General features: G+C 38.9%; 1 protein-coding gene across 3 annotated transcripts in view; it reads left to right on the top strand.

Moving 5' to 3' along the window:
- LOC134824090 (laminin-like protein epi-1) overlaps positions 1–24,984 on the top strand; it is a 106,118-nt gene that overhangs the window by 69,512 nt on the left and 11,622 nt on the right. For all 3 annotated transcript variants that reach the window (XM_063835812.1, XM_063835803.1, XM_063835820.1), the window contains 26 exons: positions 4,942–5,214; positions 5,428–5,663; positions 5,782–5,995; positions 6,234–6,352; positions 6,617–6,697; positions 7,066–7,179; positions 7,483–7,681; positions 7,915–8,088; positions 8,240–8,381; positions 10,750–10,889; positions 11,549–11,747; positions 11,881–12,043; positions 12,196–12,361; positions 12,499–12,661; positions 12,799–12,920; positions 13,086–13,169; positions 13,301–13,397; positions 13,525–13,709; positions 15,716–15,824; positions 17,697–17,938; positions 18,107–18,240; positions 18,391–18,515; positions 19,523–19,607; positions 24,228–24,402; positions 24,525–24,648; positions 24,780–24,975. In XM_063835812.1, the coding sequence (XP_063691882.1) occupies positions 4,942–5,214; positions 5,428–5,663; positions 5,782–5,995; positions 6,234–6,352; positions 6,617–6,697; positions 7,066–7,179; positions 7,483–7,681; positions 7,915–8,088; positions 8,240–8,381; positions 10,750–10,889; positions 11,549–11,747; positions 11,881–12,043; positions 12,196–12,361; positions 12,499–12,661; positions 12,799–12,920; positions 13,086–13,169; positions 13,301–13,397; positions 13,525–13,709; positions 15,716–15,824; positions 17,697–17,938; positions 18,107–18,240; positions 18,391–18,515; positions 19,523–19,607; positions 24,228–24,402; positions 24,525–24,648; positions 24,780–24,975 (4,061 nt within the window). The remainder of the gene's footprint in view (positions 1–4,941; positions 5,215–5,427; positions 5,664–5,781; positions 5,996–6,233; positions 6,353–6,616; positions 6,698–7,065; positions 7,180–7,482; positions 7,682–7,914; positions 8,089–8,239; positions 8,382–10,749; positions 10,890–11,548; positions 11,748–11,880; positions 12,044–12,195; positions 12,362–12,498; positions 12,662–12,798; positions 12,921–13,085; positions 13,170–13,300; positions 13,398–13,524; positions 13,710–15,715; positions 15,825–17,696; positions 17,939–18,106; positions 18,241–18,390; positions 18,516–19,522; positions 19,608–24,227; positions 24,403–24,524; positions 24,649–24,779; positions 24,976–24,984) is intronic.

Raw genomic sequence — 24,984 nt, 5'->3', positions numbered from 1 at the left:
GTCATAGCCCAGACAAGGCTGGTCGGTCGGAGGTCGGTCGGAAGTCGGTCGGAGGTCGGTCGGCGGTAGGTGAACGCCGGTCGGAGGTTGGTCGGAGGTTGGTCGGAGGTTGGTCGGAGGTTGGTCGGAGGTCGATCGGGCGCAGGTCGGGTGTCGGTCGAGCGCCGGTCGGAGGTCGGTCGGAGGTCGGTCGGGCGCCGGTTGGAGGTCGGTCGGAGGTCGGTCGGAGGTCGGTCAGCGACTTTGAGGGGAACATTTGTGTTTTTTTCAGCGAAAAAGTTTTTCGCATCACCGCTTATCATAAGCATCTCGACTATTATAGCACCTGTATTCAGACTACTAAATCAGGCGGAATATTCTACGTTTGAACTCGGAACAGACATGAACTGAAATTGTTAAATTTTTTGGACTATATATCCTTCCCTGGTCTTATGCATGGTTTAGTGGATTGTCCAATAGAGGTCCACCGGAGCCCAAATTACCAACATGATCAATAGCCGCCCTACCGTTTAATCAAGTATTAAACAATTATAACTGTAGCTGAGGGTGAACACTATACCTTGAACTGCACGTGGTAGTCTAGTGGGTCATGAGATGAAACTATATCTTTTTATTACAGTAATATTTTTAAGTGAAATTACTCCATTTCAAGCGTTTATAATTTACCTGGAAGATAATTTAAACTTTCCATTCAGATGATAGAGTTTTAAACGGTTATCATAGTCAAAGTCACCAATTAGACGCTGCTTAGAAGCTTAGACGGTAATTTCTTTTTGTGAGCCTGAAGTAGCTTCACTATAAAGCTACAAAAGGTCTACCTCTACCTGTTATAACTTTATTAAAATGAAAATAGTGGCAGGGCCATTCCTCCACTCGCTTGACGACTGCTCAGACTATCTTCTATGAACTATAATCCAGGTAATTTTATAATTATCGAATTAGTTGATCATCATGTAGGTACAATTTTAATTACTTTAACATAAATAAAATGGTAGGCGTTGAGCTGATTGACAGGAAATGTGGAGTATGGAGTATGGACGCTGCATGCCATCTTCTGCCGTTTTATGACAAAAGTACTTAAAGACCACTGAAAAATTTGACATATTTTTGACAAATTGTAGCATTTTAAGTGGTTCCAAAAGGAGGTTTCTGGGTGCCGGCGATTAGTTCTAATGGTTTCTGAAGACTGTCAGAGATATTTCTAGAGTCTTGACGCAAAAAAATAAATTTTGGTTTAAGAATTCAGAATTTCAAAAATTGTCTTTAAGCACATATTAGGACGCAATGAAACTACCGGACCACGATGTATGGGGACTTGCCACCCCATGGCAACATTATGTCAGAAAACGGCAATCACAGGGATAGAATTATTTATAGAGAGTAAAGAAATAGAGAAGCTAATTTAAGAGGAAATTACAATTGACAAAAGGAAGGTGTTGGGCAAGGCACATTTAATTCTATAATATCTTACTTTTGGAAAATACAAATTTTGATTATACCATTTAGTAGATTCTAAACCTGGACAAGTAAACTGTATGCACTATTGCCCATATTTTGTTTAAAATATGCCCAGTGTATCTTCATGTTTTATTCTAGCAAAGCAATTATATACAATTACATAATATAACATTTGGAAACAGTCCATGCAAAGACTCAGTGCCAATTGTAAATTTCCGACAATTCAGTTACAAGCGATTCTTAATTAAAGATAACGAGCAATATTAGATTAAAATGCATTAAACATTGCACTGGAAAACATGTCGTGATTCGAATAGGGCAATTTAGTTGGATCTACCCGAGATCATCGTGTTATTTTTGGCAAATTGGACAGAATGCAATTGAAGTGTAGTCGTTTTGATAAACCTTCAGCCTTTTGTTATTAGGCAGAGTCTCAAAAAATATTTGCGATCTTTTGACCCATATTCTCTCTCAAACAAGGATCACAATATGTTGATATATACAGTATCAAATCATACTGTGAAACGTCATACACATTTCAAATGGCGATGTAGGGGTGTTTGTCGAGATACAGTGATGGAATCCTCTAGTAAGTGTTTCTAATGTAGGCCGTAGGGTCCTGGGGAGATGTGGTATTTGCAAACTTAAGACTCTTATTCTTAAGTGGGCATGTAAGGGATACTTGCTTTCTCTGTAAGAGTGGTCTGTGGTGCACTCATAACTATTATAAATGATTCATACTGGGCACTTAACCTCCGTAATCTTTAAATCATCAGTTTAAATAACACATTTAAAGCAGTTCTTTGGTCAATTAGAAGATTTCCAACACGACAAACATGTCATTAGACTCTGTGTTCTCGTCTTATCATATTGTCATCGGCAAAATCTGTCAGCAGGTCTTTTTTATTTACTTCAAAACTTAGCGCGTTTAGTGGCGCGCGTTTAGTGGCACGTCTTTAAGCACGTTTAGTGGCACGTCTTTTAGCACATTTAGTGGCACGTCTTTTTCAAATTTGCCTGAAAGGTTTTTGTAATTTTGTCTGCAGACAGAGCTGAAAAAGGACTAAGGCTCATGGTAGTCGGCGGCGCTAGTAACCTTGGTTGTGGTGAACTTAGCATTTTGTAGTTCCATACGTTCACTACAACTAAGGAATTAACAATAATGTGACGACCCTTCCTCTTACTACAGCAATACAGCAACCCGATAAAGCTATTCTGTGACAGTTAAAAGTCCTAAAAATAAGCTATGAACCGTGCCGTTGTCACTTCAGTACGATTGTACAGATCTAATCGTTCTATACGTATCTGGGACGGAGCGGATTACACTCTTAGTAACTCCACTAAACGATGCATAAGACCAGGGAAGGATATATAGTCCGAAAAATTGAACAATTTCAGTTCATGTCTGTTTCGAGTTCAAACGTAGAATATTCCGACTGATTTAGTAGTCTGAATACAGGTGCTATAGTCGAGATGCTTATGATAAGCGGTGATGCGAAAAAATTTATCGCTGGAAAAACACAAATATTCCTCCTCAAAGTCGCTGACCGACCTCCGACCGATCTACGACCGACCTCCGACCGACCTCCGACCGGCGCCCGACCGACCTCCGACCGGCGCTCGACCGACGCCCTACCGGCGCCCGACCGGCGCCCGACCGGCGCCCGATCGACCTCCGACCAACCTCCGACCAATCTCCGACCAACCTCCTACCGGCGTTCACCTACCGCCGACCGACCTCCGACCGAATTCCGACCGACCTCCGACCGACCAGCCTTGTCTGGGCTATGACCTAGAATCCTCTATAATACCCCAAAGTATTCCAAAATACCCCTTGGCTTCCCCCTACTAGTCCAAGATAAAAAATACCAATGGGTATTGTCCACTGGTTAAATATTTTATTACTTTATTATTCTTCCAGACTCTTGCTGTGATTGATATCTTCGTTCAGGAGTGAATGTTCTAGCCTACTTTGGCAGATTGGTCCATTCGTTAAATTTCAAATTTTTTTAATTATTGGAACGCTGCCCTGCACTGTTCATTATGCCAGTCTGTTATGGTTATTATTGGTGTTCTAAGTTTTATTACGACACCGCGACCATTTGTCTTTGTCCTAAGAAATGTAATGGCTTAAAAGATAGTCGGCGTAAAAAAGTGCTCCCACTCCCACCCTGAAAAATATTGGGCATCTATAGATCCAAACCTGGAGAAGGAATCTTTGCCGTGGTGCCGTAGACAGTAATCTCAGCAATGTTCCATGGTGCTACCGTTCCCTCCTGACTTATCTCAATAACATTTCCGTCTCCTTCACAGTTAAAATTGTAAGAAGTTTTTACACTGCTGATCTTACCACAATCTTTAACAAAACTATCTCCTGTCTTTATGAAAACTGAAGCTCCAACTATCCTATCTTTACAGCAACTGCTTTTTCTGTTGTAGACGATCACTTTAGTAACAAATGACTGTGTCTCCAGATTAACGCGCATCCACATACCGTCTTCAGCTTCTAATGTGTGTGCGAAATTGTTTAGATCTCCATCCATAAGATTTGAGGGAGAGTATGTTCCAAACTGGTTCTTCATCTCTGCACTTACAATGGTCAACATATTTTCTCCTGAAATAGTTCTTTGATAATAATGTAAGAGTCTTTCATTTAATTGTGCGTCCTTCTTTGAAATACCTCAATATTTATCTCATTTATCTCATGCCTAGACATTTATGCTGTAAATATATTTACCCTCGGCCTCGGAGAGATTCATCACAGTCCCAAATAAGCTCAGGAACAACAACATTTCTGATCAATATAAAATGATAAGTTTTGAGCTCATCAAAACTCCGGCACCATGGACATCCAAAAAAACATTTTGGGTATTTACTATTCATGGTATGTTTCACGGATTTTCTTTTCAAGAATAACGGTCCTCATAAAAAAATACACTGTCTAAATCTGCAGTTTCAGCAGCTGGCCTTGCTTCCAGGAAAAATCAGCGAAATTGTACAATGAAATCACGTCACCAGTTAAACTGGGATACAAGTGGGTCCTGGCACTCGGTGCTGCAGTCGGTGCCGCACTCAGTGCTGCAGTCGGTGCTGCAGTCGGTGCCGCAGTCGGTGCCGCATACGATGGCTTTTTGTGATCTGCTCTCTGCAGCAATACAAAACAAATGTTTTCTAGAAGTTATTATAACGATAAAATAATAGGTATGTAATTGAAAACAGCAAAAACCTGCAACAACCATTATAATAACCATTGCCCTATAATGTTATACTTTTATTAAATCCGGAAGAATAATGTGACCGTTGGATGGCTCAAGCTAACGTTATAAACCAGCTGCACTATTTTTTCTCATTTAATTGCTCATAATTGTTTTAAATTATGCCTTAAAAGCTATAATCATCAGCACGGCCCTAATTAAGTCCAACTACATCGACAATGACAAAATATAGTTATTTAAAAAAATAGTATAATAATAATAATTTCAGGAACTGGAAGATTTCACTCATGGAGTCTCTGATTACAGTCTGGTGGACTCCACTGGTGCTCAGTCTCCAGCTGGGAGACTAACCACTATCCAGTATGAAGGTGACTCCCACGTCCTCATGGTGGATCTAACCCATGGTGATGAGTACACCTACCTCGTGCTACCCAGCCGGTTTGTTGGAGACAAGAGATCTAGTGAGAATCAGTTGTTTAGTTACGATGTGGATCTGACTGTGGGTGGGAATGCGGAGATCGTTTCGGAGACATTCTTCAAGGTGAAAATTTAGCCTGGAATCGAAATTTTGAAAATAATTTAGCTGAAAACATAGCAGGCTTCACAAAATTGTGCATCGAACTCGAAATAAATTATACAGCTCATGTGGCCACATAATCTGGAAGTTTCTAAATTACTATACTGTAATGATTCTGCTTTTTTCTGTCAACAACCGGTTACCGGACAGTAAACTTAAACTTTATACTTGTTTCAGGGACAAAACAATATGACTATAAGTTACAGATACGCAGTGAACCACACCTCTAACAAGCCTAAAAGAGTGAAAGTGGAAGTTCCCCTGAACCTGGACATTCCTCTACACTCCACCTCCCAGTGGCGATTAGAGGGAGAAGACACTCAACCCTCCAACGAAGAGATTCAGAACATACTGAGGAATCTAACTGAGATTAGGATTAACACCAAGATGTTCGATAGACAACTCGTCGCGATGTAAGTCTGAAAAAAGAAAGTCTCGATGTTTTCATATTATCTCCCCGTTTTGCTTTGGTTTGCAATCACCCTTTTTACACACTGAAATTAAAGAAAACACAACAACATAATATCCCAGGATAGATAACATAGAGCTTGGCTACCTCTCCGCCACCCCAACCTCAGCAGAGCCCCACTACTACCCCGTATGTGAGTGTGGAAGAGGTTACACGGGTGAACAGTGTGAACAGTGTGCTACTGGCTTCTCTCGCTCACCTGAGACAGGGTTATGTGATAGACCGTGTCAGTGTAATGGGAATAGTGAGCTTTGTGATGAGCAGGGCATATGTTTGGTGAGTCGGGTTTTTACTTTCTAACCCTCCCAGATATTGGATAATTACTAAACTAATTTGAGGTTATTACGACGGCTTCAAGTTGAAGGGAAGGGTGATCTTTGAATACAATGGTATCATAATAGTCCTAGAACAGGACTCTTTCTCCCACTGATCGTCAAATTAGCCAATATTAAGCGGGGTTGTAATAAAATAGAGAAAAACGCAGTTCTTAACAACGAGGGAATGCTTTTACCAGGACTGTGAAAATAACAGTACTGGAGACCAGTGCGAAGTGTGTGTGGCTGGCTACTACTACAGCTCGGTTACTGAACAGTGTGAACCTTGTGCTTGCTCTGGAAATGGACAAACCTCTAGGTAAGATATCATGCCACTCACAGGGGTGCTTTTATCATTTATATTCTTGATATTATTATCTAATAACGTGGGGTATTATTGTGGCATAATGGTTGATTACCGAGAAAATGTTATGAACTCTTATTGCCACAATATATTGTTAATTGACTGATTTTCTTAACCAGTCAACTTAAATAATCAACTAACCAACAATAGTTCACCAATTAAACAATAATATGATTAATTACTTAACTAATTAACTAATTAGCTAAAACATGTTCTCAGCTCTCAGTCCTGTGAGGAGGTTGAAGGTGAGAAAGTCTGTTCGATCTGTGAGGTGGGGTACACTGGAATATCCTGCGAACAGTAAGTTTTATCTAACAAACGAGGGTGTGCCCTTAACAAACGAGGGTGTGCCTGTTTAATTTGAGATTTGGTGTTTTTAGGAGATTCAGTTACTCTGAAACATGCCTAACCCTCTCTGAAACATGCCTAACCCTCTCTGAAACATTCCTAACCCTCTCTGAAACATGCCTAACCCTCTCTGGAGGTTGAAGATTAAAATCTGCGAACTAGACTGCATACCGTTTTAGGCGGTTTTACCATAATCACATTTTTACGGAAAATTGCACGAAACTATTATTATCAGTGTTATCAGATTTTGTGAAGTGCAGAACCTGCGTTTCCCTGGTTAGTAAGTCTGGGTTTCTGTAATTAGTTCTGATACTGTTCAGGTGTGATAACGGTTACCATGGTGACCCTGAATCTAATACTGGGTGTACACAATGCCCTTGCAATGATAATCTCAATCTAACACAGTCAGACGCTTGTGATTCCGATACCGGCAGGTAAAAATGTTTTTATATTTGGTTTGATTCCAAAATTAATTCGGTAATCTAATCTATACTAGGTCATGAAATGCATTAAATGTAATTTCGTTTTCGATTTATGGCTCAATAATTAATCATGACTACTGGGCGCCGGTTAAATACGGTATATCACATCTTCACATATTATATCACATCTCATTTTTGTTAATCTAAATATAGAAACAAATAAACACTAAATCGGTAACTAACTCACTAGTTGAATGTACAGATATTTACGGATGATCTAATAAGTAAAGCATAAATATTACTGATATTTTTCAGGTGTAACATTTGCAAAGACTCTACTGACGGTCGGTTTTGTGAAGAATGCGCGGATAATTACTATGGTGATGCAAGAAATAATGGAACGTGCACGCCGTGCGAGTGTTTTATGGAGGGTTCATTATCAGAGCAGTGTGATCAGAGTGGGAGTTGTAGGTGCAAAGGAGGGATCGGGGGAGACAAGTGTGATCAATGTAACGTTAGTTCCAGTATCTCATCTTTATATTGTGTTTCACTATAATGTTAATCGCTGAGCTCTTTGTTGGCAAGTGGCGACCCTTACGTATTTAGTCTGACTCAGGAAATCGCTACTAGTCGAAGTAGAGTTCTTCGAATACTTCATTCCCCAACCATTAATATCGAGAAAAATTCTCCAACATACCACTGTATTTTCTTAGTTTTCGTATTACTAAACCCCTCTTTCCCACTCAGGCGGGAAGATACGTATCTCGAGGGAAATGTAGACCATGTGGTTGTTTTGTGCTGAGCAGCACGTCCCAAGAGTGTGATACGAGGACAGGACAGTGTGATTGTGTGACTGGGTACGGAGGTAGAACGTGTGAGGAGTGTGATGTTGGTTACTACGAACGCTTCGGAAATTGCTTGGTTAGTATTGTTGCTTGAGTCAGTAGGTGCATGTTCATTATTTTACATCGTTGATTAGGTATATCAGGTATAATGAACTTTTGATTGACCTGTCAAAAAACTCTGGACATACAATGTTTCTGTCAATATTTTGACATTTTATCTCACTCAGGAATGTGGATGCTCGGAGACAGGCTCAGAAGGACCAGCCTGCGATGAAGATGGAATGTGCACGTGCAAAGATGGTTACTATGGTGACAAGTGTATGGAATGTTCAGAGGCACACGTGGTTAACGAGGACGGCTCTTGTAGCGGTGGGTACAAATTGATAGCCAAAATTACGAAAATAATCATTTGTTAGATTGTTAAAATTGTTTTTTAACATGTAATAGGTTCGTATCATTATCACGCTACCCCACCAGATATTTCGTATTGCTCCGAGTATTACCCTGTATCTTGTATGAGCTCGGGCGCGTATGGTTAGCTTTTATTCATACTAGTAGTCAGACCAAGCACTGGATAGGTTTACGCGGTATAGAATTCGACAGCCTCTTAATATTGATAACCTTTGTGATTACTTTAACCTCTCAGAGTGAAACTTGAACTTCATACGAAATTTGACTCCCCTTCGAGATGCTTTAGTAATGGGATAACATGTTCTGTGTGTAGAGATTATTGGAGAGCATCTAACTGGATTTTCATAATAACCCTATTTATTAAGCACTTTCACGTTAACTGGAGTGGCTTTCTTGAAACATGTAAATGATACGATACTGTTTCAGAGGCTTCAAGATTACTTTTGTTAATTATTTTCACTCTAACTTTAACAATTTGATTTGCTGAACTTTGCCGCAGCTTGCTTGTTCTAATCTCGGAGTTTGCATCATTTAAGTACATCTGCATACTGCACCTTATCGAGTTATTATTATTACCGTGTTTCTACCATGCTGTCTTATTCCAGCCTGTAGACATGCATGTTCTCCGAATGTACACGCTAAGAGTGGCTGAATATCCACTATCCCCCTCTGGTGGGGGGGGGGGGGGCGATGCAATTAGTCCTGCTCCGTATCTCCTAATCACGGTTTATAAAGTGGTTTTTAGACCTCCAACAGTGGAACCGGTCTACTTTGATTCGCATTTTGCTGTCTAGGTTAACACCGACCAATCAGATTACAGACTGCAACCCTCTCCGCCAATCAAATCAGAGCATTCCCGCCACCTGCCTCGCTGTTTTGCAGATACTAAAACCCAACAAACCCCCTTAACCTTTCTATCATATTTTCTTACCCTTGTTCCCCAAATCGTTGACTTTACATACTAATCACTAAATTCACTTACAATACATACCTACACGGGGCCCGGGTGTGCCTGGAACCTTGTACTCGCAACTGCAATTCCTTTTCAATTTGTATCCCCTTGTTTTGCTCTGATTATCTAACTAGGAAGCTTTTTATATTTGGTTATGATTGATCTGAAATTAGTGTGAGAGTGCCAATGTGGTCACACTCTGGCATCTCCGGTATGCCACAAATGTGAAAGTCAGGGTTGCATGTTATTTGTTGTGCAGGGTGCCGAATGCTGGGGTGTGTCCAGATCGCTACCCAGCCTGGTCACTACCCAGCCTGGTCACTACCCAGCCTGGTCACTACCCACCCTGGTCACTACCCACTGTCTGTAGACACTGCAGTAATGTGAGCCCTAGATCTGGAGCTCTACTTGAGTTTGTGTTAGTATAACTCCCGTAGTGGTCTTTTGTCGGCATTGTGATGTTTTAATCGCTTTTCACGTCCTTTGCAGGCCTCTACTGCTGTATGACCATACTCAAATGCCGACGTTTGGCTGAACTTTGTCTGAGCTCCGTTTGAATGGATATTTTAAGATATTTAAGATATTTTAAGACTTGTCTACGTTGTGTCGTGATATTATTCGTAATTCTATACTCCGCAGTCCGCAATCGTTTCGGGATATTTTTCTCAAAAACTATGCAGTGCATTCTCGCTATGCCTGCTATTTTTACATTCTCACATTACACGTCATGATAAGATACATTCAATAATTGTAGCAGCGGGAGGATGGACGTCTTCCTGAAGATAATGCTGGGCCTATCAGCAGCAAAACCTTCTGTAGATGACAGTCTTAAAGTTCAAGCACCAGCATTTGACCACTCTGTAGCTGCTTCTTCAGAGGCACCTGCTGCGCTGAACTTCGCACCTCCTGAGTTTATAAAAGTTAGAATGTGTGGTCCTGACAAATGTTACAGTAAGAGGCTGACTTGATATTTGTACTGTTAAACTCTGATTTACCGTCCTATTTTCCTTATCCCGAATTGGGGTACCTACATTTATACCAAAATTTGTCAATTTTAGATATAATTTTTTACATGTCTTAGATACTACCATGATAATCTTGAAACGTCGATGTTACTAGTTTTACGAGCAAAATCCGCCGTACAATAGTCGATTAGGCGATTGTAAAACTACCTTATTCAATCAATTCTCCTATTCATTCAATTTATCCTCCAGGGCCGGGTCACGTCTTATTTTCTTATTTGTCATCGTGATTCCTAAGTCAAAATATTAGGACGAATGCCAGACCCCTACTTTTTATGGAAAAATTTGAATTAGTCGGTACGGTCACTATTTCTTTAAATGCGATAGTTCATTCAATTAAGTAAATTTTCAGTGTGTGGAGATTGTCCGTTAAAGCTGCTAGAAAGATTAATCGATGTGAACAACACACTGGATGCAGGCAAAACAAGTGCCCTGATGTCGGACTTTGCCCAAAAAATGGACAGTATAAAGGACAGGGCAAAAGACGTCGAGGTGAGGAAAACATGTTTCGAATGTCATCTTGTTTCCAAATGCAATAAGTAAAATGTGACAAATAAACTGTAAACATGCCAGTGAATGCCTTGAATGGACCCATTTATCCAATATCCATCTCTTCACGTCTTGGCAAGTGGCAACACCTTTTATTGTCCTTAACACGGCACTAATACTATACGGCACGTAACGCGTCACATAATCGATCACTAGAGGCGGTACGTGCCGTCTAGCGAGGATGCCGACCGCATCACGTACTCAGTAAATGCCGTCTAGCCATATCAAAGACTCCATCTTGTAATCGATTATGTGACGCGTTACGTGCCGTCTAGCTTGGGTCTTAATAATATTTTTCTTTCGTTTATATTGCCTAGAATGTTTTAAAATTAAAAAGTTGGAAATATATTGACACATTTGACGACCTGGATGAAAATAAAGATATCGGATGTGCAATAAATGTTGGAACTATCTATATGATAATATGCTGATTACATTATAAAGGAATTATTGTAGTATTTTAATCCTTTTTGCCGTCAAAGAGCCCGTTATAAGATTATAAACATTACATTGCAATAAATACGATGTAGCTATTGATTAACACGATATCTCTCTACTTTTCTGTTTCAAAGATACTATTTTAAGTGCGATATCCTCCCCAGGACGCAATACCTGTTCCCGAAAACTTGGAAGATCTGCTTGCAGAGCTAGACGCAGCCCAGAAGGCTGAAAAAGATAATGAAAAAAGAGCAGACGCGCTGACTCCTCGAAGTCAAGAAGCGTACGCTGATGCTGGTGATACGAAGAGAGCCACACGTGATGTTCCTGATGAGATGGGAGCTTTGGAGGATGAACTCAAGGGTGGGTTTACTGTATTTGTGTGGAACAAAATATCTAATGGGGTCGTAATATGAACTTTCCAATTCCTTTTTATGTTTAACTTATTCAGAGTTCAGAAGACCAGAGAATTTGCAATAACCAATACTTAATTTAGATCTGATAGACAACTTGGACAACTTCAACGTCAGCCCGGACGTGGTAGATAGCGGGCAAGCAATCGCTGAAGCGGAGGAGGCGATACAGGAGATAGAAAAATGGGATCCAGAACCGAAACATAAAGAGGCTGAGAATGCTAAGGATAAGGCTAAAACGATCAAGTATGATGGCAAATATTTTCTGGTTTTTGATCAATAATTATGATATGGCCGAATGGGTCATAATTGTTATCAATATCTGCACTAAATCACCAAAATATTAGCGTCGTTGATTTGTAACAGCCTGATAGTATCATGCATTTCTCAATCCCCAGTGATGAAGTCACCGTTGCGGTTCCGGCTAACCTGACAATACCTACTCTGGATCCTCTACCTGAAAGAGTAGAATTTATCGAAGATGAAATTGAGGACGTTGTCTTAGACTTGGCTAATCAAACTCAAGCTGTGGATTTGATCGAACTGAAAGTCGGGGGAATTGAGGTATTAATTAATAATTAACATATTATACACATATTATCTAAATTGGTTGTTTGAGTAACTAAGCAAAAATAAGTAGTGTTACCTTCCTGGATTGGTAAACTTATTGCCTGACTAATGTTGGTTTCTGCAATTACTAGATGCTGGAGAAAGCTGCAAAGGATATCGAGGACGACGTGGAAGAGTTAATAGCAAACTCGACCGCTGAAGTTCCTGTCATAGAGGAAAATAACAACGCTACAGAGCAAGGACTGGATGAGATTGAGATGCTTGATTTGGTACCACTTCAGGAACTAGTCGAAGGTCGGTAGAAATGTTTGTTCACGATTCCGCCGCGTAATCAAATACTTTTGAGAAATTTAATGTTTTTCATGGATACTATTTTGTCCAGCTGGTAGTAAGTTAGCTGATTTATGTTTTCTAATAATTACGGTGTTCAGGCCAACAAGAAGCTCTAACAGAGTTAACACCGCTTGTGAAACCGAAAGAATTCAACTGTTCCGGTCTCCAGGATATCAGGAATGTTTCCTCTGACGACCCTGGGCCTGCACTTGTCAAAGAGGTTAGTAGTTTTCTAGAATGTTGTGGACGATCTTTGAAAAGATAAGACATAAGTTAGCATCGGTATAATATGTTCTTTTTGGTAAACATATTTCATCATGTTATCTAATTCCGAGTCTCAACTGATATTTATTATCTATGATGTAACAATTTATCTGTCACACAGATGGTTCAAACTGAGAAAGATTTGGAGGAGCTAAGGAGGAGAGTTGCCGCTGCAGAAGAAGCTGCTGCAAATGCAACCGAAAAGGTACAGTAGTATAGCTGACCTATTTTATACTTCGAGAGGACTAGGAGTTGCTAGAACTAATGTATTCGCCATCTGCGATCTGGAAAATTAGAAAATTTAAGGGTTTGTTCTTGTTACCTTCGTATCTTCAGGTTGATGAATTTGGATCAGGAGTGCAGGATAAAGAGCTCGCACTTAGTGACCTGGATATCAGGAAGGCAGATGTTGAACCAAAGTTAAACGATATAAGTAAGTTTCAGTTTCAATAATCATTGCGTGGAATTTTCTTACTTGCAAGAGAGCTCTCCTTCATTTATCAACCATCATATACCTAAAATCTAAACCAACTGTATTGTAACTTGTTTGCCTTCCTCAGTATCGGGGGAGCCGGTACAACGTGATGCAATAGGTGATCTAGACGCAGCAAACGAGGCGGACAAAGAGAGGCTTCAAGGTGTTATCTTCCCTCAGATACCAGGTTGGGATGTTGAGGAACCTCCCGAGCCCAATACGGACATGGTCAACCCTGACCCTCTGCAAACCAGAATAGACGACATTGAGGTACGTGATATCGTTGTAAAATGTAAATACCTCGTGATTAATAAGCAGTCCTTTTTAGAGGAGCTGAGTCTAAGGCAGACATGGGCGCCGCCGTAAAACGCATAGGCGGCGTGGAGCCATATTTTGGTCGGCGGCGTTTTGACCGGCGTGGAAAAATTTTTCCCGAACCATAGCTCAATTTTGTTTATGGAAATTTTGAGCTTAGGGACGATACGAGGACTGACGTTTAGAGTAGTTCACTTATGTATCTCTACAGTAGTAGCCTAACTAATATTAAATATGTTGTTCAGTGCAACATTTATGATATCCATTTTCCAACCAGTAATTACTGTTAAAAAGACTCAGCATTCAGCTATTTGAAATTTACAGCTTATTGACCAGTCACAGGGTATTTGAATTGATGTTAAAATGTGTAACCGTCAGTCGTGCTTGCGTGGGTTATTTCACGGCGGCGGCGGCGTATGACCGGCGGCGCCCATGCCTGGTCTAAGGTCCACTAGACGGTACCGTCTAGTGGACCTTAGACCAGGAATAGTTGGTGTAGTTATTACATATTTTTGCGAATTACAACATTTGACCATCTGTTGAAGCTGGGTAGGCGGTACAAGACACCACAAAGCATTATTATGAGCTACTACGACCAAATTTTGACATCAAAATTATTATTTTGACAAAGACCACTCCCTAATTTTGCTGACAAAAGTCTGTAAATTATGTCAGTAAATCTAAAGACAATTTATAAAAGGAGAAGGGAACAAAATAATATCTTTAGAAAAACGCTAGTCTTCCAGAGCCTCACTTGATATTTACATTTTACACCTCCTGAGCTCCTGCACCTCCCACATACAACACAATGTATCTCCGATACCTCGCAGTAACCCTAGCTCTGGTTCTAACAACTCTCCAAACCAAAGTCAAGATCTTGGACACCCCAAACAGAGAGCTCCACCCTGAACCCTGTGCTATGATCTGCTCGGGAATAGCCCGCTCTGAGGATGGAAAATGGTTTGACTCCTGGGTTAACAAGGGCAAGGCAGGAAGAGATGTCGACATGGGTGGGTGTAACTTTGCCTCGGCACCGGTTATTACCGTGTCAGCTCAGGGTTGGAAGTGTCCGGCAGTGCATGTTAGTAAAGATATTGGGAGCGATAGGTTTGCATTGTACACGGTGGACGATGTTACGGCTGAGGAGGTAGAGAAGAATCAGTGTGGTGTGTACTGGGTGGCGGCTGGGTACGATTGCGAGTGATAGCTCTGGAGTTTGGAACTTTTGGTGTGGAAACATCGCCGGATTTTTATTTTGTTTAGATTTGTTTTGTGTCAAGTCGCTGTTTTATTTTTGTACTCTTGCTGCTGGACTGTAAAGCTGTAAGCTGAGTTAACTGTGTTGTCGGAGTTTAAGCTCTATTTTTTTTCAAATACGTAAGAAGGGTCGCCTGCAGGGTTCGTATCGACGGAAGTGGGAATCCTGGAAACGGATGAGTAAATTAGTGAGTGAGAGTGAACCAAATTTGTGTGAAATAATCTCCTGAGTTTGCAATTTCGAGTTTGAAATTGATTTTATCAGCATCCTTCTTCATACTATCTTACATCAGTTCAAAACAATAGCGACAGAACTGTGCTCATAAAATACTTCTTTCCAGATGTTGCACAAATATGTATTTAAGTGAAAGATATGCAAGATAATTTATAAATAAGGAGGCTTTCAACAAGTTCTCCCTTTTTCGAATCCATCACTAGTTGATAGAGTAACTGTTAAGCTTCATAGGACGATATACTCATAGATTCCTACAGTATTCAACTAACGAAGATCCCGAGTGTTTACTAACGGTTGCTGCTTTATCTTTCACAACAAGATACATTTACTGTTAATTTCTGTACTAGCTACAAGAAAAACGCAAGGAGGATTGGGACTCCTCGAACTATGTTATATATTCCTTCTGTATTGTCCTCAATAAATGTATTGATTTGTATTTATATCTTAATTTTTACTGTAACCCGTCTAGAAACCACCGGAGCTGTATGGAGTGAGCGATGAGCTCCCAGGACTTATAAACGATACGGAAACAGCTGACGGTCAGAAGAGGATTGTAATAGAGAAGAGTAGAGAAATAGGTGGGTAACTATAAACACACTATAAACTGTAAACACACTATAAACACACTATAAACATAAACACTATAAACAAACTATAAACAGTAAACACACTGTAAACACACTATAAACACACTATAAACAGTAAACACACTATAAACACACTATAAACTGTAAACACACTGTAAACACACTATAAACATACTATAAACAGTAAACACACTATAAACACACTATAAACACACTATAAACATAAACACTATAAACAAACTATAAACACTATAAACAAACTATAAACAGTAAACACACTATGAACAGTAAACACACTATAAACACACTAGAAACAGTAAGCACACTATAAACCGCTTGACTTCAAATTCACACCGAATAAATTGTGTCTGCAAAAACAATTTAGCATTCGAACATTAAGGGGACATATACAAAAAGTTTTTATGTTCTGAAAAGGCTGTAACTTCATATTAAGAAAGTATACATTAAAACAATAAGATTTGATACATTAAAAATTATTTTTGAGGAACCGCACTTTCGAAAAAATAAATATTTTCTTTTTCGAAAATTTTGAAAATTTTGAGAAGTCTGTCACTGTTATACCGATATTTCAGTCGTTTTTAACTTTTTTTGGCTGATTTTTTTCCTGAACATTATTTGCAATCCGTACAAGAAGCCCTTCAAAGGATTTCATAATTAAAATATAGATGACGAAGTTACAGACCAAACAAGGTCGAGAGAAGCAAAATTGAAATTTTTGTAAAAATCAAAGTTGTATATTTTACCATTCACCCAGGTCATAAGATATCGCTTTAAAAATTCTTGTGAGTGTAGCTGATGATCATATCCAACTTTTTGGAACAGGATTTCTCTCAGTTTTGAGTTTTAAGGTATGAAATGTGGCCTAAACGACTTAATAAAATTCATCATAAAAAAGGGCCAAACATGGCAGATTTAAGGCTTAAAATGCCTATAACTCAAAAAATATCAGTTTTTTTGAAATAATTTTTACAGAATCGTAATCAGCTTGAGAAGAGGAATCTTTTAGTACCAAATAGGTGATTTTAGAAGACAAATTGTCTTAATAATTTTCCAGCTCGAACACAAGGGTCCCCCCTTGTATAAATTTTGTACAAATTGTACACATTTAAAAATAAATTTTGTGTCTTTAACTATTATAAATTTGGTACTAAAAGATTCGTCTTACGATCCTGTAAAAATTATTTCAAAAAACTGATACTTTTTGTGTTATAGGCATTTTAAGCCTTAAATCTGCCATGTTTGGCCCTTTTTTATGATGAATTTTATTAAGTCGTTTAGGCCACATTTCATACCTTAAAACTCAAAACTGAGAGAAATCCTGTTCCAAAAAGTTTGATATGATCATCAGCTACACTCACAAGAATTTTTAAAGCGATATCTTATGACCTGGGTGAATGGTAAAATATACAACTTTGATTTTTACAAAAATTTCAATTTTGCTTCTCTCGACCTTGTTTGGTCTGTAACTTCGTCATCTATATTTTAATTATGAAATCCTTTGAAGGGCTTCTTGTACGGATTGCAAATAATGTTCAGGAAAAAAATCAGCCAAAAAAAGTTAAAAACGACTGAAATATCGGTATAACAGTGACAGACTTCTCAAAATTTTCAAAATTTTCGAAAAAGAAAATATTTATTTTTTCGAAAGTGTGGTTCCTCAAAAATAATTTTTAATGTATCAAATCTTATTGTTTTAATGTATACTTTCTTAATATGAAGTTACAGCCTGTTCAGAACATAAAAGCTTTTTGTATATGTCCCCTTAAACGTTCTAACATTCTTAAATCTAAATATCCTAACTAACATTTACCCGTGTATTCCTTTCTCAAATTTTAATCCCAGACTACAAGTTAAGATCCCTGTGGGATAAGATAGAGAAAGCGAAGCGCAGTGTTGAAACCATCCTCATTCCCATGCGCTTTACCGGTGAGGAGTCCTACGCTAGATACAGCGCCACTTTGGAACGCACTGCGTATCTGTCTGTTAAAGCTACTATTAAACCTGAAGAGGACGATGCCAGTGGTGGGATTGTGTATATTGGACCTCCTGATAATAACGCTAGACGCAAGCGACAGGCTATTGGGGTTCGTTGCATTTCAAACCATTGAACATTGAACATGATATACAATATTTCCTGTGACCTGTAGCATTTGAAATAGGCATTTGAATCAAGATTGTGCCAAATGTTTTGTTTTTGTTGATCTATCCAATGATTGTGGTATTTAGGACTAATGTTCGGTATTTATCCTCAGGCTGATTACATAGAGATGGGACTATTTAATGGAAACGTTGTGTGTAACATGAATATAGATAACAGTGAAACATACTTAATTCAAGATAACTTGATCGTCCCTAAAGATTCTTGGACCAAAGTTCATCTACAAAGGTTTGATTGGGTGTTCTAACCGAAATAATCTCATTGATAATTGCTCAATTGCTGTTAATTGGCTCTGACAGGAGCTGAGGTGTGAATTGTGAAGCACTTTTAATGCTTCGAATAGTGTAACCATTATCTGCAAATCTAATTAACTCAAAGGATCGGAGGGTACATACAACTGTCAGTGAACGATACGATCATCTCGAATGAGGAACCATCCACAACGTCTTCCTTCAACGCAGTAAATATTGAAGTTGGAAAATCAAACCAGGGATCTTTGAAAGGTACTTTTTATAAAAATTTTATTTGTGATTATTTCAATCCAATATCTGTATGTTTCAGCCATTCAAACTTTTATATCCGTTAAATAAAACGGTTACACGATTTTCTGCAAGTGTAAGCAAATAAAATATTAAATGTACGTGATTAGGCTTGAGAAAAGTGAATCCGAAGTCAAAATAGAAACACGATGAAATCTAAAACCATAACTGGAAGGGAATAATATCCTCATTTTATTCTCATAAGTTCATGTAAGAACTAGTTGACAAGTTCATTAAGTAATGCAATTATTCCAGTATCCGAGGTAACTAACATTTACCCTCGTATCCTGAGAAGTTCGAAAGCTTTCAATTAACACAACGTGTTGTTACCGACTATACAGTATGTACATTTCACGTACAAAAGTGGCTAGAATAAATATGCTGAATAGCATTTTACACGCTTCTGTTTTCATTATGAATTTAAGTCTAAATCAGAATGAAATAAGAATTTAAATTGATGCGAGTTCAAGAGTTTGGACTGCTGCAATTTGCAAATTGACTGTCAGTAGACAGTAGAGTTTCCGAAAATTTGTCAGAGATGTAAAAACGGCTTTAATTTTTCAATTAATTTTAAATTGCTCTGTGATGTGTCCGTCTCATAACTACTGTCATCAAATTATGGCACATGCAGAAACTTGCAAGTTGCACCAGAAACTGCGGGCAAAATTTTACGCGCACCTGTCCATGATTTAGCAATATAGAAGAACGGTCTACTGAACATGTTAGCGGAACGCGCGACAATGTTTATTGTGTGAAAATGTTGGTCTGCTTTTGTCCACTGAGTCGGAAATCAGTGCGCGCGCCTCCCGCAAATACCAAATTCTCAAATTATTGTATAATTTTATCAATTGATTTGAGAAGATTGTCCGATTATATGTAATTCGATTATGGTTCTTTATCAGCACAAGAATTAGAGAACGAATGATCACCTAAAACTCTAATTTAAACGCTAAATTGATTCCCACACCCAGGAAGCATAACTGATGTGATGATCAACGGAGAGAGGATCTCTCAGTGGCTGACAGAAGATAAAATGGGTGTTAATAAGAGTGTTTGGTAGGTCCCCTAATTCAATTATCTCACTAAAAATAGTTATTGTATTAAGGGGATTGGATTGTAATTGCGTTAGAAATTTCTTTATATATCTGTCGTTATCTCATTACGCTTGGAGGAATGCCCAATGTTTGAACTTTGAGAATATATATATGACTACTTAGGTTATTGGTACTTAGGTCCCTTTTAAAAGCTGGATAAAATTAGGATTATCAGAAGAGTTCAAAATATTAATTTGCAAATATTAAACAGTCTATACATGAGCGTTGAAAAAAAAGCTTTAGACTAATGTTTAACCCATTAGGGACGAGGAGTTTTAAAGTTTGCCGATTTTGATGCCGTTTAACACACTAGGTCACTTTACAGCAAAAATGAGATATCCAAAAAAGCTAATCTGTATCTCGTTTACTTTAAAAGATACAGCTATGGTCGCATACGACCCACTCGTCCGGGTCGCAAACGACCCATCACGGTTTTTCGGCTTTAACTTCTGAAACAAAGACGTTAGGATAAAATAAAAACTGTAGCATAAGTTAAAAATATAAGGTTAATACTGTGTGACTCTAACTTTTAAAAAATAGAGAATTCGGGTCATTAACGACCCACTCGGCTCACTTGCTTATTACTACATATGTCCATGTAACTTCTTGAATTCAGCCTAAAACATGACATCATAAGTGCAAACTTGCCTCTCAGCAAGTGATTATCATCATAAACTGCGAAAAATCGGTTAAATGGGTCAATAGCGACCCACTAGGATCACAAAATTGATTAATTAAATATAATGTTGTCAAACTTTTACAAATATTAGTATAAAAACATGTTATATCTTGGTCATTACTCCTGTGCGTTGATTTAACTTCTTAAATCGATCAACTGGGTCAATAACGACACACTCGGAAGTTGAACCACGTCATTAATTATCAGACATATCAGTATCATGCCGTTCCACCATCAAGAAAGACACTCGTAGGTCTTAATTCCACGCAAACCACGGGTGGATGACCACTAGCCCTCATGAGATCTGGAGTCTCAAGGTGATCTGCAGATCACGTCACCCAATCACTGACGAATAATGAGCAGAATTGGATTGATAGGTAGGCGAGTTTATCAGCTGTTAGTACACGACCGTAATGTCGTGAGACAACAAACAACGTGCCTATCTTTTCCCGATTCCTAAAAAGTCCAAGAAGAACTATACAACTGCTTGATTCAGATTTCAGATGGCTGCATCTACTCATTTCGCAGCCTCCTTTCTTTACTTCTTAGGGGTCGTTCACATATTACGTAATCACTTATTGGACAATTTTTACCCCCGGCCCACCCCACTACATAGCTATCATGTCAAAATTACACTAGCGTAATCATTTGGAAGTCCCTCGCCCTCTCGGCCGATTACGTAATATTTGGTTTCGTTTTGAAAGCTGCCTCGTTGTTGTGGGGTTGTTACCCAAAACGGAGTAGTTGTCTGAGAGATTGCAGGTTGCAGCACCGCCAGCCAGATGGGGGGGGGGGGGGTGCTTTTTCCTTGTCCTTCTTCACAGAGCTGTTGATGTAGCCATCTGAATGCAGCAGTTGTTTAGTTATTCTCGTACTTTCTAGGAATGTCAAACAGATTGGCATGTTGGATTAGAATATGCAATTTGACCGCTCTTCTTTCAGTATTTACCGAAGGTTACAGGATATCTCGTATACTTTGTTTAGGGTATTTTTCTTTAGTGACATGATCTGATCACCGTGGAACCCTGGGTCTCAGGCGGTTGTAGCAGGTCGTTTACCAAGATTCGAAATTGACGAAAAAAGTAACAGAATCTAATAAGCAACAACAACAGTATGGCTATTACCTAGCAAGTTTTTTTTTTTTTTTTATAAAACAAATATTTATTTTTACGGCACAATCAAACAATATCAATAATAAATAAATCAGGGGAGGTTTGAAGAGGTTTCAAGTGCCGAAGGCCACTGCTTATCTTTAGGATTTGAGAGTGACCTGTGCTTGAAACCCCCTCAACCATCCACTACGTCAATATACTAATTACAGTATACATTTATATAGAAAAATATAATAATCTTAAATTACTTATTGGTTTAGTTTGGTGACAAAGGAGAGCCCAGTTGAGTTTTAGTTTAGCTTTAGGTTTTGAATCACAGTTTAAAAGGTTAGCCATGTTTCATGGCAGAGAGAGATATCATGTGTGCATAGCCGTACCGGATGTAGAGTTTGAGATATAATATAGATTAGTTACCATGTATTAGGGTCATCTCGATTTTGGAGGGATAGCAAATGCTTTTTAAGGTTAGATTTAATAACACCTGACGAAGCTGATAAGTCTGAATTCTTGGAAGAACCCGGGATTATCAACCCAGTTAGGAACGGGGGCCGATCTCCTTTCCTTTTGCGACACGGCCACGGTTCTTTCGGTACAGATTTCCATGGCCCACGCACCATAGTCAGGACGCAACTCCAGGCATATGCAGTCGTGTTATTCTCGCAGTTTTTTGATGAGTGATGACTGCCCTTTAGTTGGCCCTGGATCTCAGGAGGATTAGTTGTCAGCCACCGTGGTTTGTGTGGAATTAAGACCTACGAGTGTCTTTCTTGATGGTGGAACATCATGATAATTAATGACGTGGTTCAACTCCCGAGTGTGTCGTTATTGACCCAGTTGATCGATTTAAGAAGTTAAATCAATGTACAGGAGTAATGACCAAGATATAGCATGTTTTTAAACTAGTATTTGTAAAAGTTTCACAACATTGTATTTCATTTATCAATTTTGTGATCCAGGACAGGTGAAGGGAAGTAAAATTCGGGATAAAATGTACGACTCTATCTGCCCAAACGAGCTGTCCCCATTACGTCAATGGGTTATTGACCTAAATAATCAACCAATAGATTGGGCGGTCGTTCTTAGCAACCTATTTTTCTTAGTATCTAAAAATTTTAAGTTGATTCAATTTCAGTACAAGCTTTTAATGAGGATCACGACGTGTAGATACATGAGACACAAAATGAAAATTGTTACAGATACTCCCATGTGTAGCCTGTGTAACACATACTTAGAAACAATTCCTCATATCTATCTCCATTGTATCCACACAAATAGCTTCATCACAATACTTGAAGACTTTATAAAAAGGAATATCGATAGAAATTACAACGACCCCAATAAAATTAATTTTATAGTTTGTAATCACACTTCACAAATTATAAATTATTTTAATATTGTTGCCAAATGGTACATTAGCAAAAGATTTCAGGCAGGGGACATGCCGATCTGGCAGGGATATATCAAACTTCTTAAACTTTCACTTACAGGAGACAAAATAGGCCACAAAAGTTCTATTGTGTCGATCTTGGCCGATTAGGGCAAACTGTCCACCCCATTTATATTGCTGTCTTTGTTATTTTATTATCAATGGTTATTGTTACTATCTTACAGTACTACTAACTGTTTTTTGTAGTACATGCCCTGATTCCTTCCATTCCTAAACTACCTTACAAGCTCTTCCTCTTTTAAACCCTTTTCAATCACTTCATTTCACTCATTCACTTCATATCTTATTACCACAGTATCTGCCAAAACCAACATGGCCCATGTGGAAGGGGGCCTTGACGTTGTTTACCACTTGGCCCTGCATCCCAAGCTGACGGTCGGCCTCCACTCTCTAAAAACATACCTTCAGTGAAGGCAGATGGTCAGCTAATAGCGATGATAGGGCTTGGTGTGAACAAATCTTGACCTACTTTCACACCCTTGGGACGACTCGAGAGTATGCGAGAGTAATGACCCCGGGGAGGGCCCCATTGGTTTTAGTAGGTTGCCTTTTTAAAAAAGAAAAAAGAAAAAAAAAAAAAAAAAAAAAAAAAAAAAAAAAAAAAAAAATTTTGTGATCCTAGTGGGTCGCTAATGACCCATTTAACCGATTTTTCGCAGTTTATGTTGATAATCACTTGCTGAGAGGCGAGTTTGCACTTATGATGTCATGTTTTAGGCTGAATTCAAGAAGTTAAATGGACATATGCAGTAATAAGCAAGTGAGCCGAGTGGGTCGTTAATGACCCAAATTCTTTATTTCTAAAAAGTTAGAGTCACACAGTATTGATCATATGTTTTTAACTTATGCTACAGTTTTTATTTTATCCTAACGTCTTTGTTTCAAATATTAAAGCCGAAAAACCGTGATGGGTCGTTTGCGACCCGGACGAGTGGGTCGTATGCGACCGCAGTTAGTAAACAGCGTCTAGCTCTGTTTGTGAACATTTGATTATCACGGGCTTTTCATTTGTCTCAAGGAAATCGTTGCCCGCAACTATTTTGTTCTCAAAAAAATAAGCCTACATAAAGTTTAAATGTCCCAATCAAGGCAAGAAGTTAAGTGAAATATTTTCCAATTATGACGACTAATTAGTCTAATTATTTAATTGTTAGTGATTAATTGGGTCTCGACTGGAAAGTCAATAATGTAGCCCAATAAATTTTGAGCATATGTGCGAAAGATTCGTGGCGTTTAGTATTTTGGTTTGTCCTCTATAGCCTCTAGAAAAGGTGAGTCGTAAACGACCCTATCGTCCCTAATGGGTTAAGCTAATAAAGTTATAATAATACCGCTTCAACACAGGGCTGACCGAATGATATCGGACGATAAAGATATCTACTATTTCAACGGAGACAACTCGTATCTAGCGTTCCAAACTATGCGTGGACAGAACCCATATCTTAGAACCACCTCTCTAAACGTCAAAACCGCATCTGAGGAAGGTCTCATCATGTTCTATGCTGAGGGCTCCGAATATGTAAGTACCTACACCATGAGAACACATTTGTTATCTTGACAAGTGCCTGACGTACCGAATAAGTAGGTATCGACTCTGGTAAAACTATTTCATTATTTGTCCTTTATTTTGATTACTCTCAGGAAGGAAATCAGGAAGTGTTTGCGATGGATCTGTTTGAGGGTAGCATGAGATTACATTATACCAACGCTGATGGTGGTTTAGATTCTGTCGCAGTTACCCCTGACGGCGATGATAACTTTGCTGGTTAATAATACATCTTTATTCTACTTTAATAGTGGTATTTTTTATAGGGTCGTTTTGATATGATCGTTTATTTTTAGAAAGTAAGTTTTACGAATATAATATTGGACGGCTGTAAGTTTATATTTTTACAGATATGTTATCGAGGGAACTGTCCGCTTACGTACAGAGAAGAAATCCGGGTACCGGCTTCGCTCAGATGCAGGTTAAATCTCCGCAGGGTACTTCGAGGGAAAAGGTGGAGGCTTCTTTGAAGTTTGAGAGACATCGCTCGCCTTCCAAGACGTACTTTGGGATGGTTCCAAACAAAGTCATGAGCCGATTCCCAAGGTAAAATCT

This window comes from Bolinopsis microptera, chromosome 1, assembly GCF_026151205.1.
Source record: "Bolinopsis microptera isolate Bmic1 chromosome 1, MBARI_Bmic_1.0, whole genome shotgun sequence".
Classification (NCBI taxonomy): domain Eukaryota; kingdom Metazoa; phylum Ctenophora; class Tentaculata; order Lobata; family Bolinopsidae; genus Bolinopsis; species Bolinopsis microptera.
Note: the sequence above shows the minus strand (reverse complement) of the source record. Positions and strands in the feature narration are given on the sequence as shown.